The sequence below is a fragment of the Falco biarmicus genome, chromosome 9, assembly GCF_023638135.1.
Source record: "Falco biarmicus isolate bFalBia1 chromosome 9, bFalBia1.pri, whole genome shotgun sequence".
NCBI lineage: Eukaryota > Metazoa > Chordata > Aves > Falconiformes > Falconidae > Falco > Falco biarmicus.
In genome coordinates this window covers 14,128,442-14,146,832 of record NC_079296.1, presented here as the reverse complement: position 1 = coordinate 14,146,832, position 18,391 = coordinate 14,128,442, and the positions used below count along the sequence as shown (strand labels likewise).

At 48.5% G+C, this 18,391-nt stretch overlaps 1 protein-coding gene across 3 annotated transcripts; it reads left to right on the top strand.

Moving 5' to 3' along the window:
- Positions 1 to 234: 234 nt before the first annotated feature.
- On the top strand, positions 235 to 17,289 carry CRAT (carnitine O-acetyltransferase). 3 transcript variants are annotated; one of them, XM_056351253.1, is made up of 15 exons: positions 235 to 376; positions 2,198 to 2,300; positions 3,657 to 3,920; positions 4,420 to 4,538; positions 6,767 to 6,820; positions 7,802 to 7,967; positions 8,496 to 8,670; positions 9,134 to 9,312; positions 10,354 to 10,454; positions 10,923 to 11,042; positions 11,546 to 11,668; positions 12,018 to 12,153; positions 12,680 to 12,742; positions 13,261 to 13,398; positions 13,972 to 17,289. In XM_056351253.1, the coding sequence occupies exons 2-15, from the start codon at positions 2,271 to 2,273 to the stop codon at positions 14,185 to 14,187; spliced, it is 1,884 nt and encodes a 627-aa protein (XP_056207228.1). In that variant the 5' UTR covers positions 235 to 376; positions 2,198 to 2,270; the 3' UTR covers positions 14,188 to 17,289. The 3 variants fall into 3 exon arrangements, with proteins under 3 accessions (XP_056207228.1, XP_056207229.1, XP_056207227.1); XM_056351254.1 differs by lacking the exon at positions 2,198 to 2,300 and having other exon boundaries at positions 258 to 376; XM_056351252.1 differs by lacking the exon at positions 235 to 376 and having other exon boundaries at positions 1,593 to 2,300.
- Positions 17,290 to 18,391: the final 1,102 nt, after the last annotated feature.

Here is an 18,391-nt window from a genome sequence, read left to right as displayed (position 1 = left end):
GCCATGTTTGTGCGGGGCACAGCCTCCCTCTGCCCACAGAGCACCACGGGGCGCCGCGAGGAGCGGGTGTGCGTGGAGGGGAGAGGAGGCGCGCCTCGGCGATCAGGACTGCTCTCACCGCCCCTTAGAGAAGGCAGCTGAGAGAGGAGCTGCATCCCCACTCCGACAGCGGCCGCAGCACTCCCTCCCTGCCCTTCCCCAAGATGGCGGCGCGGGCTTCGCCCCGCTTCAAGGCGGTGGCGTGGGGGCTCCGCCCCCTGGCGGCCGAGCGGGGCGGCGGCCGGTGTGGCCGGTGTCGCCGGTGTCCTTGCGGCGGGCGGCGGCCGGGGCCGCGGGCAGGTGCGGAGCCATGCTAGCCTTCGTGGCGAGGGCTGTGGTAAGTGCCAGCCGCGCTCCGCCCGAGGATATCGAGCGGGGGTGGGGGGCTCCAGCCGGCCCGGGACGGGGCGCGGGGGGGGCCGTGAGATGGCGGCCGGGCCGCGCCGCCCGCGGGAGGGGCCATGGTGGCCGGGGAGGGAAGGGGCTGCGGCGGCCGGGGGCGTCCCGGTGCCGAGCAGGCGGCACACAGCGCCGGGCCTGCCCCGAGCCGCGATAACGGGCAGGAGCCGCCGGCGGGTGGCAGCGGCCTGGGCCCGGAGCTGGGCCACGGTCCCGCCGGTCCTGGCGCGGGCTCCGCCGGCCGCCCGGGCCCGCCTGGGGGCGTTGGGCAAGGGCAGGGGAGGTGGCGCGGGCCGGCGGCCCAGGGTCTCGCTGCGAGGGGGGCGAGGGGCCCGGCCACCGGCAGGGAGCCTCGAGGGGCGGCGGGGCCGGGGGACGCTGCCTAGGCCTCCCGCCGGGCGCCTCCGCGGGAGCCCAGGGCTGGGCCCCGGCGAGGAGGCGGGCGCAGAGCGGCGGGGGGCGGCCTCGGCAGCCGCCGTGCCGGGCTGAGGGGGGCCGCGGCCCGCCCCGCGTCCATCGCAGGGGCCCGGGGGCCGAGCGGGGGGGGGGGGTCCGCTCCGAGGGGCGGCCGGGGCGGGCTGTCCCCGCGCCGAGGGTCTCCAGCGTCCCCTTTAAAAACAAAAGGACGAGGGAAAGACAAACCGCCGCCGCCTGCACACGGCCGCGGCCGGCTGGGAGGCAGACGCCGCTCTGAGGCGCCTGGCCCAGCCCCGGGCCCGCCGGGCTTCCCACGCGCTTGGCCGGCCCCGGGGAAGGTCGGCGGCGCTGGAGGGCGGCCGTGTCCCGCGGGGCCAGCGGGCTGTGTCCGCGCTGGCAGCGCCGCCGCCGCGCCTTTGGCCTCAGACCAGACGAGCAGAGGGCACCAGAGCAAAGACACAAACGTGCTCCACGTTTTAGCGTGCGCTGTTTTCAGTTAATTGGGTTTGGGATTTGCACCGTTACCTCAGGGAAAATCTGAAACCGCTTTTGGGAGTCATCATTCTTGATCTCAGCTACGCAGAAGGCTGCGCCTGTCTGCCCCTCAGGCAATAGACAGACGCGAAGGAGGCGGCGATACTCCTTGTGACTGCGCACTTCTGTTGTTGCTTTGCTTTGGAGATACCGGTTGATTTTTTTTTGAGGGTTGACAACCCAAAGCTCCCCAATAACGACCACATGTGTGTGGGGCATGAGGGCCTGTAGCGCCGAACTGAATTTGCTCCCATCTCCAACTAATCCTACGTCACCTACAGTGATGCTGGGTCACTGCCCAGTTCCTGCTGGAGAGCTGTCCTCCTCCAACACTCTGACCACCTTTGCCTGAGCAAAGGAACTAAATTGTCCATCACCCCACACAAATGCTCCCTGCAGCTTGTCCCATCCAGTGACAGCCCCTGCTGCCACCTGCTTCGAGGACATAAACTGGCATCTCTCCTGCCTGATGTTCAGGCTCCTGTCACAATGGCCGCCATAGTTTCATAGGCCAGGTGAGGGCTGAGGGAATGCTGTCCCCAGCACTTTCACTTCTGCCGTGGTTAGAGGCCCAGAGCTATTGATCAGAGAAGGACTCTGCCCGCCCAGTATTGATCAGCAAGCAGCGACTGGGCAATGCAGGGCTGATGGTCAGTGGCTGTGGGAGGGCTTCCCAGAGAGGTGCCATGGTGGCAGCTGAGGCGACCTGATGGGCTGATTACCCCCATCCTCTCCCGGAACTGTGTCTGGCCCTGAGCCCTCCGATCAGAGGACAGTTTGCTAACGAGGTGACGCCCTGCATGGGCAGCACATTGTCAGGTGGAAGAGGAAACCGAGACAGGCCAGGGGAGAGGTTTACGATCTTTTCTGTCCTACCAGCCATGGATAGGAAGCAGAAGCAAGGAGAGAAGGTACGGTACGCCCACATGGCCATGATTAACACCCTTCACTTCTTCCCAGATCCACTCTTCTTTCATGCTTCAGTAATTCCCCCTTCTCTTGTTTTTAACATTCCTTCTCCAAACCTCGATCTCATAGTTCTTGCTGTGTCCTACAAAGAGCATAGGGCGTTTTGTCTGGGGGCTCAGTACCACACAGAGGCTTTGTCACCTTGCAGATTTAGCTCACGCTTTTCTTCTTCTCTGTGCTTAACTGCTGGGAGGAGGTGGGGGCGACAGATATTTTCTCACTGCCTTGGAAATCAAAGGGAATGTTCTCACTGGCTTTGTATCCTCAGTACTCGGTTGATGCGAAGTCCAGAGTCCTGCAGGGAAGTGTCTGATTCAGCAGCTCCAATAGAGGGGGAGGAGCAGAGGGAACTAAAAACCTGTAGAGTACAATTTAAACGTTTTCAAGCTGGAGGATGTCCAACCCTGTTCACCCAAGAGGATGTTGTTATTCGTTTGGGGGGAAACTGCAAAGTTCTTTCCCTGGTTATCTTCTGGGTTTGATCCATTTCGTTTCTAAGGCTTTCACTCTCACGTGACACCATGGGATCCCAGGAGCCTGTTGGCATCACCCACAATTTCCTGAACAGCTTTCCCTGTTTCCAAAGGCTCCTGTAGTTTGGCCAGTCCCATACTGGTACTACTGGGTAGAGGTTCTCTTAATAATAGCTGGATCCTCCAGTAACTGGAAAGTTCATCAGCACAAAGGAGAGTTGCCCCAAGGCCTCATATCACAGCCGGTCCTTCCGTGACCATCACTGGTGATGTACGATCCCTGGCCAGTCAGTCAGAGAAGAGGCACTTTAACCCTGCCCCAAACTTAACTAAATTCTGCCTCCTCAAAGCCCAGATGGCACAAGGGCTCTGCTTAACATTCTAGCCTTATGCTGTTGTAAGAAGTAATGAAACAGTTTCTGACAGTACGTAAGATGTAAGTCATGAAAGAAATACTCTTTCTTCCCACTTACCATGGGATGGAAGGGTCTGACTTTGCTACGTGTGTGGAGACTCTCAGCTGGAAGGTGCCCAGAGAGTGGGAGATGTGTCATTATCCTGGCAGCATTTCCTCTGGTGACCTGAAAATCAGTATCTTGGGAGATCAAGTTTCTCTTTTTCAACTTTTCTGGATGTCCTACAACCATCTCTAGCATGCAGTTAGTAGACTGCCCCTTGGTTTGTGCTTTGTGTGCTCTGCTCCCATGCTGAGACCTCTGCGTGTCCTCAGAGAGGCTGGGGTAGGGACTCCCAGATCCAGGTTGTTTGCTGCCTTGTGCATATCGGGGGAAAGCCTTGTCTCGACCTTTGCTCTGTGCCTTGCAGGCCAGGCCCTACGGCCTGCTGAAGCCGACAGCTTTAGGCAAGATCCCAGGCAGATTCCAACTTCATCAGGAAGCGTTGCCCCATCTCCCCGTGCCACCACTCCAGCAAACGCTGGACCGCTACCTGCTGGCTCTGCAGCCCATCATCAGCGAGGAGGAGCTGAACCACACACAGGAGCTGGTGGCTGAATTCTGCAAGCCAGGAGGCGTTGGGGAGAGGCTACAGAAAGGCCTGGAGAGAAGAGCCAAGAAAACAGAGAACTGGGTAGGTTGGGACTCTGGCCGCAGGCTCTGGTTAGGGAGGGTGGTCTGATGCACACCTTGCTGGTGTCCTGGCTGCATCCACTGGCACCTGTGTTTTCATAGCATCACCTTCGCAACCAGTCTGCTGCTGACCTCCCCAAGCTGTGCAAGCTCCTCACCAGGACTTGGGTGAGCAGAGAGATTTATGGCAGAATAGGGAGTCACTAACCCTGTATGTGGCTGCTGAAGCCTCTAACCTGTTGGCATCACACAGCTGGCCCAAGAACTTGAAGGAAACACTCTGCTCGAGCCCTGCACCAAGAGCCCCCTCTACCTTGCTCAAATCCCCCTCTACCTTGCTCAAATCCCCCTCTACCCTTCCACATGCAAAGCATATGACCCAAACAGTTTGTTTGCAAAGTGTGGGGCAGAACTGGGGACAGGATGCCGAGACTGTTCAGCCAGGCATGGGTCAAACAGCAGCAGATGCCATGCCTGCATGTTGCCTTTCTCCATCCCAGCTCTCAGACTGGTGGCTGAAGACAGCCTACCTGGAGTATCGCCTGCCAGTTGTGGTCCACTCCAGCCCCGGTGTGGTCTTACCTAAGCAGGATTTTCTGGATCGACAAGGTCAGCTCAGGTAAAGTCCTTTTCCTACATTCCCCTAGGTTTCAGATGGGACGCACTATCTCTGCTGGTACAGGGAAGAGGGTGTTTAGGCTGATTGAGAAAGAGAGTAATTATCATGTGGTCCCCAAGTCTGATAACTGCCTGTGCTGTGCAAGAGGGCTGTACAGATAAGGAAAGGCTGCCAGGCTTTAAGGAAACTCTGGTTACACCAGACTAAATATGTCATCAGGGGTGAAAACTGAAGCGTCCAGTGGTTCAAGTACTAAACAGGGACTAAAACCCTATGTTTCTGTCTTTACTGTAGCACAGATCTTCATTGCAAGATGGCCAGATCACTGGCTGGAGGCATTATGAGAATATATCTGACACACTGAAGACTAAGAGGTGCTAAGATTGTGTGTGCAGTTAAAGGAGGCGTAAAAAGTAGCCCAGGCACGTCAGGGAGACTAACCAGGAATTGGCCTCTGGAGTCTGCTGGTTTGTAGGGATGGGGGAACCTGCTGCAGGACTCTCATTTGGTCTGTTCCCGCAGGGGACTGTCCCCTGTTGTGTCATTTCACTTGTGATTTATCGTTTGGGAAACTTAACAGTGACCAGCCTCACCACTCTGAGCTTTTCCTTGCAATCAAACCCTGCTACATCCTCTCTTCCTTGTGGTCTCCCTTTAATTTTTAACCACCAATAAGAGTGTGTTAAACCCACCTGCAGAACTTTAGCATTGACCTTTATACAGTTACCTTTGCCACAGTTACCAGTCATTGCTGCTCTGGTAGTTCAGAAGTACCAGCCAGGGGAGCAGTAAGGCTGAGGACAAATCCTCCCTTCCAGTCCCTCGGATACACCTGAGCAGAGCTTTACAGGGACAGTGCAAGACTAGATGAACATCTTTGAAAGCAGTCGCTCATATCATTCACTCTCAAGTTACCCAAATAGAAGATGGGATCTGGAGCACTACCGGTGCCCTGAGCAGTGGAACTGAGCAGCTGCGTAAGAATCTGGGCTTCCATGTTAAATACAATCTAAATGTGTGTTTGCATAGTTTGTGGCTGCAGAAAGAAGTCTGGCAGCATGGCTTGAGACTAAAGCTTCAGAAACCAGAAGGCAGGGTTTAAAAGTAGGGTTCTCCATTCCTTAATCTGGCCAATGCTGCTGGCTGAAAACAAGTCAACTAACCTCTCCACCGTCTTCCCCCTGAAGCCCTAACTCCACTCCCAGGCTGTTTGCTCTCTGGAAGGGAACATAGGCTCTCTCACTGTTGTTCCCTAGCTGTTTTACTTTCTCAGGTTTTGCAATATGGCTGGGAAATTTTCATTGAAACCTACTTTGCAGGATGTCTCATTTGTTTAACAGCCCGTAGGTTCTTGGAGTTATGTCCTTTGATCTTTACTAGGGATGGGTAGGCTGAGCAAATCCAGATGACACTGCCTGCAAATGCCAAATGCTCACAGCACTATAAAGCCTTTGAAGCTCAGCTGACTGCAACTCTTGTCACAGTGACCTCCTGCCTCCTTCCTCCCACGCATGGGTGGGAGCTCCCAGGTCAGAGTAGGCCAGCCTGTCACTCCCAGCTAAGCAGTTTGATGTGGCTTGTCACAGCCTCCCTCGCTGCTGGGATTTGGCATTGGCTGTGTTTACGTTGATCCCTGTGAACACAACACCTTGGCATCAGCACTTAGCGTGTCTGCATTTGCCTCAGATCCCTCGATGCTAGAGGAATGTTCCCAAGAGTTGCATTAGCAGCAGAACATTTACCAGGTAGGAACTAAGCAGTGGTGAGTCTTGGATGCAGGGAGATACAGCTGTGCCTTGGCTTGAAACTCAGAGGTGGCCTCTGGCCACAGAAGGGCAGAAATCCCCTGTTCTTGGTGCTGTTTTAGTGCTGAGACTCAGAGCTAGGATGTGGTAAAACCAAACCCGTCAGTAAAAAATGCTGCTGTTAGGTCATTTATGCATCTGGACTGAACCCTGCTTTCTTGAAAGTTGTCTAGAGTTCCTTGGTTATATAGTAAGATACATTTTTTAAAAAGGAAAGTGCTACGTGGTAGTACTGTCCAGCAATCTTAAGTGACAACCCCAGAGTGGCTGTATCAGCTAACCAGAGATGGGCACAGTAGGGGCTTGGCAGAAAGACTGAACTTTCTAAGGAGCAGAGGGAAGCTCGGCTAGCCCTCAGCTAGTTTCTCAATTCCAGATGTTCTGTGTTTGACTCTCAACTTGTTCCATTTGATACTCTTCCAGGTTTGCTGCCAAGCTGATTGAGGGCATCCTGGATTTCAAGACCATGATTGACAAGTGAGTTAGTGACCCTCCTGACTGCTCATGTGTTCCTCACTGTCATAGAAAGGCTGAGCCTAGTCAATAAATCTCCCTTCCAAATAGAAAGGCAAGAAAAGACAGCACGTATTTGAAAAGAGATATTGTAATCAACATCACTGCTCACTGCCAAAATTACCACCACTGCTTACTTGTCTTTCTTCATGTTCTTTGTTTACCTTAATACTTTCATTTGACATGTGTACATGCTTAGAGGGAGTGAGCCTGACTGACAGTCCTACGTACTTTTGTTTGCCCACAGAACAGTTACAGTTCAGGCAGCAGGAATTTCTCTCTTTTCATTTTGGGTTTCTGGTATTTTTCATCTCCCAGCTGGATGGGATGAGCTCTAGAGAAACTTGTTCCTCCCTACTCTTTTTTTCTTGTGATCACCAGCAAACCTCAGCTGAACATGCCTTATTTATGTTCCAAAAATATGTTTACCAACATCACACCTTTACACCCAAATTCAGACAAGGCTCAGAGCCAGCCCCGAGAAGGATGGTTGGAATATGACTGCTCAAATGATTGATCATGTCCCGGTCTAGTTCATGAGTCATTAACACATCACTCACCTCTCAAAAATTATAGCCAAAGCCTCTTTCTGCCATTTCACAGGAAATACATCTCCCAGTATGTTGTGCCCTGGAGTCTTCTCTGCGGCTGTGCAGTGTAGTTCCAGAGATCTGGCTCTCTGGTGTTACAAAGGGAATAGTGTTCTTCCCCCTTCCCAAACGAAAGGCCAGCAAACAGACTTTTTGTAGCCCCAACTATGAAAGCTGGCAGGAATGGGGAAGGACAGCCCCTTTTTTATACTGCCAGCACCAAAGCATTTAGATCTTGCTGCAGTGAGTGACAGCAGCTGCATGGCTGAGCCTGTGCCCATTGTGTGGGGAGTGCAGGCCTTCCCACTCATCTGTTTTCTCTCCCCCTTCCTCCTTTACCTTGCTGTGTCTTCAGTGAGACCCTTCCAGTGGAGTACCTGGGTGGGAAGCCCCTCTGCATGAACCAGTACTACCAGATCCTCTCATCCTGCCGCATTCCTGGGCCCAAGCGGGACTCCATTGTCAACTATGCCAAAGGCAAAAAGCAATCCAGACACATCACAGTGGTTCACAACTTCCAGGTATGGCAGCTGCTGAGCTTTCGAGGTTTGTTTAGATGTAGGAGTCCCTTTCAGCTAGCTGCGGTCCAGAGGAAAGGGAACAACAAAGCTCTGCCCACAAGGCTTGCCTTACCAGCGATTTGTTCCTACTCCTTTTACCCACTTTGGCTTTAGCTGGCCAACAGCTGGGACTGTGTGAGCAACAGACCACGAGGCAGAAAAATGCTCTCTTCCTCTGTTTCTTGTCCCCACAATTCCTGTCTCTCAAAGCCCTACCACCATAGCTGAGCCTCAGAAACAGGAATTCCTCGTGTGTTTGGCCTGTGCTACCGTGGCTTCTGAGCTTCAAACCTAGACTGTATTTATGGTCTGCAAGGGAAGCTGGGCTTTGGTGTTTCAGTTCTGAGTGTCCTTCAAAGCTCTGCTTACAAGCCAAGCTCTCAGGTCAGGTCGTACCTTCTCAAAGTGGCTGTTCCCTGTTTCTGGGACTGGACAAGAAAGATCTCCTCTCATGTTGCCTCTGTCCTTGCCCATTCTTCTCACCTTCAGTTCTTCGAGCTGGATGTTTACAACAGTGACGGAAGTCCCCTTACCACTGACCAGCTCTTCATTCAGCTGGAGAAGATATGGAACACCTCCCTCCAAACAAACAAAGAACCTATTGGGATCCTCACTACCAACCACCGAAACAGCTGGGCAAAAGCCTACAACAACCTTCTGAAAGGTCTGTAGAGCCCCTAACATGCAAGTCCTAACAGACATGACCACCACCATCACTGCTGTGCTCTGCTCAGTGCTTTGGAAGCTCGTTCTGGACAGATACCTCCAAGAATCAACTTGACTTCATTGCATAGCATAGTCATTTTTGTTTTGGAAGGTACACAGGTCAAGTCTGAAACTTTTGTTAGATTTTGAAATCTTAGAGTTTGTTTGTTGCTTTACAGATGGGTGGGATGTAGGAAACATGAAAAAAAGGAGGGTGAATGCAGCATGCTCACATCTGTAGCAACCCAGTTAACAAAACTGTAGCTAACTATATACCCCTAAATGACTACTATTGCATTGAGGTACAATGGGAATCCAACACTGGGTCCTTCAAACCTGCTTTTTCAAATTTTGGTCTCCCTCCAATTTAAATGGAAGTTTTCCAACTCCCCTTCCTTATTTGTTGTTCATTTCTCTCCCAGATAAGACCAACAAGGAATCTGTGCGTGCGATTGAGAAGAGCATTTGCACTGTCTGCCTTGATGCACCTATGCCACGGGTGTCTGATGACATCTACAAGAGCCGTGTGGCTGCTCAGATGCTGCATGGCGGGGGCAGTCGCTGGAACAGTGGGAACCGATGGTTCGACAAAACCCTTCAAGTAAGTGCTGATGCTTTACAGATGCTGAAGACATGGGTCTGGAGGAGGTGCTTTTTCCTGACGCTGCAAAGGTCCAAGTAATCCCAAAAACCTTTTGCAGGAATGTTTTCCTTGTATCAAGAGGGTGGAGAAGTAGGGGAGACGAGGTGTGGTGGCTGGCAGTATGACACCCTATGGTTTCCCTTGCAGTCACCACAAGCGCTCATTCCTGCCTCAAGGACTTTTGTTTTACTGTCTCTGCCCATACTTACTCAGTGTAGCAGTTCTTTGTGTTTCTTGTAAATCAATTTTCTGCCTGCGGTGAACAATGTCTCATCTGCTTGGAGGCAGCCCAGATGCAGGGAGGTCTGTTCCTTGTATCTCTCCTCTAGGCTTGTCACTTTTCCCTTTCTGCCAGAAGCTGCCCAATGGCTTTTAGTTTTGTTTTTTTGAAACAAAAGCTGCCATCCCATGGCATCCCTCAGATCTCTCCTCCGATCTTGTCAAGAGCCTTCAACAGCAGCTGCTATTCAAGCTTCTCCTTCATTAGTTGGTATATGGCTTGTGGATAGTAGCAGTCATGCTTTAAAAGATTATTCTCACATCTGCTGAGCTCTTCATAATGTTTTCAGCTATTTTGTTCCTATTTGGAACACTTCATCGATGGGATAAAGCTTAGATGCTCCAGCTAACTGAAAAGTAATGGTAAGCCAGCACATGGCGATATTATTCCTGTATTATGTGTGCATCTAAGTAAATCGAAACCACTGAACCATTCTGTATTGCCAGGACACTGAGCACACAGATATATCCATCAGGCACACTCTCACCCAGCTAGTTTTGCAGAACTGTAACGATGCCATCAGATCTTCTAGGCCTGCTGAAAGGCTTCTCTTACTGTTCTGCTAAACAAGACCTTTGGGTTACCTTTCTAGTGTGCAAGGATAGGATTGCTGTCCATTCTGAAACAGAGCAGTGAGGTACTAAGATCTCTCTGGATAGCTCCTGCTTCACACACTGCATGTCTGTCTTCAATGCTGTCCTCTTGTGCTTCCCTCATAGTTCATCATTGCTGAAGATGGCTCCTGTGGTCTTGTGTATGAGCACGCTCCCTCCGAAGGTCCACCCATTGTTGCTCTTCTGGATCACATCGTGGAGTACACGTGAGTCCTGCCTCCTCTACTTTTCCTCAGCATTGGAAGGTGGGTTTTAAACCACCTGCTCCCCAAGATCATGCCACTTCACAGTTCACCCGCTAGGAATCTGTTCTGGAGGAATGGTAGCGGGGTGTTAATTAGGTATTGCAGTTCTTGTATTTGTGATAAGAATCAAGTGGCCAAGCTACTCTGAACAAGTTTTGCTGCTGCTTCCATTCTCAGGGAATTGCACTGTTCAGAACTAACAGGTCTTCCCCTGGGGAGAGGTGTTTCTTCTGGGCGGAAGGCACAGATGTAATTTCATTCATATCCTTCAAAAAAATACTGTAATAGTATTGCGAAGAATTTTTCAGCCTGTGACTAGTGTCACAAGGTGCTGGGGAAGATCTCCTGTGCATGTCTACCTGGGTTCTGGTGTGCTTAACTGAGCCTCAAGTTAAAGGTCTGGTTAAACATAACAGTTTCTCTGTGCAGGAAGAAACCTGAGCTGGTACGATCGCCCATGAGTCCTTTGCCAATGCCTAAAAAGCTGCGGTTTAACATCACTCCAGAAATCAAGAATGACATAGAGAAGGCAAAGCAGAACCTCAACATGTAAGTGTGAAGCAGTGGAGAGGTCTGGTTCGTGGCTGAGGGAGTAATTAACATCCCCCTCTGGAACGTGTCAGTGGTTTAAATGAGGCTTCCCCCACGGCAGCCAGGGAATTTTCCCAGTGACTTCTTGGGTCAACAGCACTGAACCTAGCTGAAAAGCACACTAAAGCCACCTGCCAGGGGCAAAGTTAGAGGTGCTAGGAAGGGGTAGTTACCGATCCATCCCATTTACTGAGAAAGAGCAAGGCTTGACTGGATCTAACTTGGGATACTGGAGCAGAAACACACACACGCCCGCCCATCTCACCTGGTGAAGATTTTCAGCAGTGGCCAAAAAAAGCTCATCTGTGTGGTGCTGCCCAGACAGATGCATGTCGATGGAGCATTCTGTCCTACGTAGGTCAGATCCAGATAGCCTGTTCCCGCAGAGCCTTGTGAAAGCAAATCTATACCTTTGTTGCAAGAACAGGCAAAGGAACACTTACCTCTTTTTTTCCTTGCAGAATGGTCGAAGACCTGGATGTCAAAGTCATGGTCTTTCATCAATTTGGGAAAGCCTTCCCCAAGTCAGAGAATATAAGTCCTGATGCTTTTATCCAGCTGGCCTTGCAGCTAGCATATTACAGGTAAGACCAACAGGTAGCTCCTCAGCCTCTTCACTGTCAGGCTGAGATACGTAAGCTTGAGAAAGGTGGCACAGACAAGTGCCTCACAGGCTGCTGCAGCCTGCTTTCCGATCACACATTTCCCCCATGCGCTGGGCCCAAACAGCAGATCTCACTTGTGGCAACTGCCAAGCAGCAGGTGAGATTTACCCCTCTGTGTGTGTACAGTCCTAGTAAGGAGGTATCAGAGGTCAGCTGTCAATTGGACCCACTCACATAAAGTCTCCTCCTTCCCCAAATGTTCCACTTCACAAGGGGCTGCTTCTCCCCAGGCAAACTCACTTCTGTGACTTTCTTCTCCCTCTTCCAGGATGTACGGCCATGCCTGTGCCACATACGAGAGTGCATCGCTAAGGATGTTCCGCCTGGGCCGCACAGACACCATCCGCTCCACTTCTGTACAATCTCTTAAGTTTGTGCAGTCAATGGACAGCCCTGACAAATCGGTGAGGACCTTGAAGAAGTAGAGTAAGAGGACTCCACTCAAAAAACCAACCAACCAAACAAAAAAAACAGAGAGAGAGAGAGAGAGAGAGGGAGAGAGAGGAGGAAAAGCTGCTTGTTTGGCTAATGCTGTGTCAGCTGGTTTCAGCTGAGTAGAACTGCACCCGATGTGAAGTTGGGCTAAATCGTAGCTTGGAGTCTATACTTACACAGCTTGGGTTTCATTTGGCTTTCCTTTCACATGTGTTGGCCTGAGAAACAACGTGGACATTTCTAATCCCACCAAAACCAAGTATGTCCCTTCTAAAAGTCTGTCTAGCTACTATAAGTTCTGCTACTGATGGGTGGAGAACTCCATTCTGAATGAAGTAATGCAGCCAAACATGATTTAAAAATTCAATCCAATATGTCTAAAAATTAGTCTAGCATGGACACACAAGGCAGAAATGCCTTTCATCCTAGAGGAACAGCCAAAATGAGGTTTTCCATTCTGCAGAAAAACTTACAGAGAGATCTGTGTGTTCTCAGGACCAGGAGAAAGCAGACTTGCTGAGGAGAGCTGCCCAGGCCCATAGGGAATACACTGATATGGTGAGTGTTCTCTCTGTAGCCAGACTTGGGGTTTTACCTAGCAAATGAGGGTTTTGATGAAAGACGAGACCTTAAGAGCCTTCTCTGCTGACACAGTGATGTGGCTGTTTGTGCCACTGCGTAGGTCTAACTGACGGTGCCCAAGGCCACGGACTGAATCCTTTCTCTCTGCTTAGCAGTTTAAGTGTCCCTTGTGGCTGACGTCAAGGAGGGAATCAAACATGAGAGTAGATTCAGTTCCTGCTGTCATTGTTGCTGATAAATGCCAAAGTTGCATGAGGACCCCTTAAACCAGAGGGAGCCCACAGGCAGGAACCAGAAGGTTGGTTCCACTGGTGTGTTTAATTTCACAGTCCTTACAAACAAGACTGTTGGTCCTAAAGCCAAAGATCTGGGTTCCTCCTAACTTTAAATGTTTAGAGATTTTTAGAAGTGTTCTTTTCCTTAACCCAAAGAAGTGGACAGTTTTGCTCACCTGTCTACTAGACAGGCTTTCACCTAGTCTTCCTTCCTTCCAGGCAATAAGGGGCAATGCAATAGACCGCCACCTCTTAGGCTTGAAGCTTCAAGCTATTGAGGACCTAGTGAGCATGCCTGAACTGTTCATGGACACAGCGTATGCTGTCGCAATGCACTTCAATCTCTCAACCAGCCAGGTAGGACTTGTCTGAGCAAAGACAGAAGCCTTCTCTGTTTCTTTTCATTGCCTTTTTTCTCCACATGTCTCCTTCATTCCTTTCTGTTAGAAACTAATCTTCATTTGGGGCCAGAAATTTTTAAGCCTGCTACCAATCCCATAAAGCTGCAGATCTGATCTTACAGCTGCCACAGTCCCACTCAATCCTGTGAAGAAACTAGCATAACCAAAGCCAAGGTCACCAAAAGTGTTTGGTACCTAAACGCAAGTGAGATCAATTGAAGTTAGCTGCCAGAACAGCTTGATGCTCATCTGCCATGCTCCCATCCTTACTGATACAGTGCTGCTTGTGACTTACTACGAGCTTACCTTGGGAGGAGGCGCTCCTTTGCAAGTGCATAGGAAAACACGTTGCTCCTCAATGGTAGAATCCAGCATGCCTGTGGTGGTAGGTGGGTCTGACCAAAAAGGCCCTCTTCTAGAGCATTTAACGAGATGGCAGTTTCTTCTACTGTTGACAGAGCTGTTAGCATTTGATGGCTACGTTTCTCTCTGACTGGTTAAGAAGTTTTTAATCACATTGTCTCCACAGGTCCCAGCAAAGACAGACTGTGTGATGTGTTTTGGTCCCGTGGTTCCAGATGGCTATGGAATCTGTTACAACCCTATGGATGAACATATCAACTTTGCAATTTCAGCATTCAACAGCTGTGCTGACACAAATGCAGCCCAAATGGCACATTACCTTGAGAAAGCACTGCTAGACATGAGAATCTTGCTCCAGTCCACTCCCAAATCCAAACTTTAAGAGGCAAACATGATGCAAAACCCTCAAGTAAAGGGGTTATCCCTCATGCACTGAAATTCCCAGTTCCTCAGAAAACGACTGAGGGGACAGCTTGCCCTGGAACCTAGGAAGGCATCTACCATTTGTTTTCAGCAAGAGGTTACAGGATAGTCATCCACAGATACTAAGACTCTGTGGCGAGAAGAAACACTGTCTTAAGCCAAAGTAGAACTGACTGGTCCTCTCCCAGCAAAGCGCACCTTCCTGTCCTCAAAGAGGACCGAAATACAACTTTTATGGAACTTACTGTAAAGGAATACAGAAAGCACAGTCCTTACTAGTATATAAATCCATTTGGTGAAGAAGGTAGTTCTCCAGGAAAAGCAGGGAATGTATATTATATGATGGAACTACTGTAAGACCAAGTCTTTTTACTGATTTAGTCTTCCAGAAAGCACAGCATCTTTCAAACTTGACTTAGGGGGATGAAAAAAAAAAAAAAAAAAGAAAAAAAATATCATTTTTGGGCTGCTCCAGCAAAACTTTGCCATTGAACTTTGGCAAGGGGAGTTCTTCAGCGAGAGCAGATCCAGTCTCATCAAGAGTGCACTGCGCTATTTCTCCCAGGCACTGTGACCGTTACATGCTTCACAGGCCTAGGAATGTTCCCTTCCCCTTGTTTTAGGATGCTGGGATCTCCTTTCTGTTGCACTGACCCTATTAACAACAGAATGTAATTCACTACAAGCTAGGGTGGTTTTTCTTTTGTTGTTCTGGCCTTCTTGTTAAGCTTGCTGTTGTGGTCCTAGCCCTTGATCTTCAGGCTCAGCGTAAAGCTTTTTTACCTACAAAGCTTCTACAAAACTCTCGCACAGGTTTTACTAGCTTTGGAGTTCTGTACCTTACCATTTGCAGACATGAGAAGGGATTGCCTATGCATTTAGCAGGACACTTGCTTCGTTGTACCTTTCTTTGGAACTGAGGAAAAGAAAGAGATTGTGGCCTTCTGTTCCCTAGCCAGAAGGCCACACACCTAATCTCCTTCTGGACACACATGTTAACCCAGTGTGGTTTTATACCTTGCTTTTAGAAACAACTTATTTGTGCATGATGTGTTATGCCTAAGTCATGGACAAATGAGAATGTTTTCTATCAGGAACTCCAGAACATACTTCCATTTCTGGTCCACAGTTCAAATCTGTTAAGAGCCAAAGGAGAAGCAGCTGTAGAACCACCCTTTTTCACATCACCCTGCTCCAACAAGGTAGAAAATCATGGAAAGCAGGAAGAAAGCTGAGAACACATGGGCACTGTAGATGTTTGTGCATTGTGGCAGCCATTGTTCCCACAGCAACAGTGCAGCACCTTTTCTGCCACTCTTGAGAGCTTTTTCTTACTGCAGTGTTACTCAGATTTGTGCCAGCTCTATTCTGTGAGATAATAATCTCATTATAGTGTTTTCATGCTCAGTTGACAAACTGGAGACAGTAAAAAATTTATATATAAACATTAACATACAGTTGCAGCCTAGGAATTTTTGTAAGCGCCACTTCCAATGAATATGCCAGAATCCAAACTCCTGACTATACTTCTTGTTTAGTAAAACCATATGGTAATGAAGAATTCTAGTGCTATTTCTGCAACAGGAATGTAATATTTAAATTGCACACCCTTCAAGACATGGCTGCTGGGACATCACCATGAACAAGAAGCATGAGGAATCTGATGGCCTGTTTTGTTAACTGGAAAGTATTTGAACATAATCACTACTTCTGTGATCACAGAACAGCAAGGGACATTGATCAAAGTGCCTTGGTGAACATATAGGAAGAAATTTGCACTAAACCTGTTTAAAGAAAAAAAAAAATCATTCTAATTTGCTTCTTGAAAGAAGCCAACACCACTGCATTTTTCCTAAAAAGATATTATTTCAGAACTTCTATCTTATACCTAAATAAACCTTAAAAAGGAAAATTTAACTGAAACTCACCTGCACAGCCAGTGATTGTATGAACCACCACTTTCACATCATCTACATGGATTTAGTTGATCTTTTAGAAGAATCCTGAATGGATTGAGATAGCCTCAGAAAAACCCAACAGGAACACTACAAACCTGCAAGCACGCGTCCCTGCTGTTGACTCTTCTGTATGAATTAGACTGAAAACCACGCAAGGATACTCAGTATTATCAAAGTGTAAGTGATTGTGTGAATACTACATAAAAGACCAAGCCTCACTGGAATAACATCTGGGTTTATGGGGCCTTTTACATTGAAAAAATACTCCTTTTGCCAAAGTAAGCCTCCCCCCAGTACTGAATAAACCTCTGTTGCTATGATGGGGATGAGTTATTTTTCCCCCCCATCTGCAATGCCTTCAACCACTGATGCTATGGTATTGCCACTTAAGTATCCAAGATTGGCCCTTTTCTACTTCTGCCTCAAAGGGGAAGGCTCTCAAAGGAAAGTGCCTATTAATGATTAGGCAGACATATGTGCTGCTGTGACTGTATCTCAGAAGATGGGATTGATCTATGCTGGATCTAAATCTGGATATCCCACCAGCTTCAGCAGAGTACAGCTGCAAGAAGCAGGCTATCATGCTGAAAGAGATACAAGATTCATAAACCACTTAATGCATCCTTAATGATATACAGAGCTAGAATTCAGATTAATTAAGCCAATTTTTAAAGTGCTTAAAAGGACACTAAAAGTCATTACGAGGTTTTTCCTTTAAAAAGTCTGATCTTATTGTACGCGTTCTAAAACGTGATGTCCTTCTGATTCATTTTTTTGGTGTCAACTTACTGAATATTGTTCTCGCTGTTTCTGATTGTTTTATGAAGAGATGTCCATTGTCTTAAAATGCACATTAAGTACAAGAAACTCAAGCTCTGGAAAAACTACTGATTTGGAACAAATAATTTAAGAAATGCATAGACTGAAAATATTCAGATAACTCTTGGGGTATGAGTGCAATTTATGACACAGCTTGGTAGTGTTGCATGCTTTGCTGGTTAGCTGTGTTAAATACTGTTTTGGTAGTATAATCCACGTCATGCAAAGTTTTGAAACGTTCTTTGAATAATCTGAAAGACAATAAACAGATAAGTGCTACAAAAGGCTTAAATGTCCTTAGACACTGCAGAAGTTAAATAACTACCCTTATGGGAAGATGTTTGCGTGGGGACAGCAAGAACAGTGGATCACAGCATTCTGTCACCTTCCTTTTATTGTCTTAGTATCTCTATCCAGCCCCTTCAAGTACAGGGGAGGAATAGAAAGCATCTGCTTGCAAAGCCACATATTCCAAAGAAAATACTCCATTTCAGAAAACTAGTGGCAAGAGACTTTATACAAGTGTAGGATAATAAGGCAGAGCTCAAATTTTTTTCCTGCACAGCACCATTTAATTAAGAAAATCCATGGGATCACTAAGGAATTTCTACCGTATCGAGTATTGCAAAGATTTCTGGAAAGGTACAGCAAAAGTAGGCAGAAGATGCAGATTACAAACAACTCACAGAGGACAGAGGAGAGTTTATTACAGTGTCTTACAAGAGCTCTTCTTCCTCTCCCTTACTCCTAAGAATTACTGTAGGTACCTTGGGTTTGAAGGCAACATGAAGTGGAACAGCATTCTGCCCTACACTGCTCTCCACGAGGAGGTGAAACCTCTTCCCCATGCTCTAGTTCTCAATAGGTGCTTCCACATACAGTTTTTCCAGCAGTCTGTCGTACAGCCCGAGAGGCCAGGGAACCGCTAGCCACTCCTCAAACAATCCACTCTTTCAGCCTTGTCCTTGGGGAAGAGATTTGTGATCTCGCTTCTGGCTTTGCAAGTTAACTTACGAGAGATACAGAGAGAAAATAAATGGATTTGCAAGACGTAAGTGATTAGTGCCAGCTTTCAAACTGAAACATACGGTAACCACCATGTCACGTGCCCTATCTGATGTCCTGCCTCATTTTAGTAGAGCTGTTTGTCCTAAGTCAGATCAAGTGTCCTTGTGAAAGTTGCAAGGTGCCTCTTTATACTGATGCACCTTCATAGCAGATCCAGTGCTCGAGTCCTTCAGATGTTAACAGGATTGCTCATGTTATGCAAATACTAAACAGTTCTTAAAAAAAATACATACTTGCTGTAACAATTGAAAACAATTAGTTTACTACCCATAGCTACTTAAACACAGAAATTCAAACAGCTTTCGTTCCTGATCTAGA

Excerpts from the sequence above, each read along its gene's own strand:
- CRAT (XM_056351252.1), top strand. The coding sequence starts at position 2,190 with ATGGGCAGCACATTGTCAGGTGGAAGAGGAAACCGAGACAGGCCAGGG. Across the intron at positions 3,921-4,419 it reads CCAAGAAAACAGAGAACTGG|CTCTCAGACTGGTGGCTGAA; the intron begins GTAGGTTGGGAC and ends TCTCCATCCCAG. Across the intron at positions 8,671-9,133 it reads CTACAACAACCTTCTGAAAG|ATAAGACCAACAAGGAATCT; the intron begins GTCTGTAGAGCC and ends TTTCTCTCCCAG.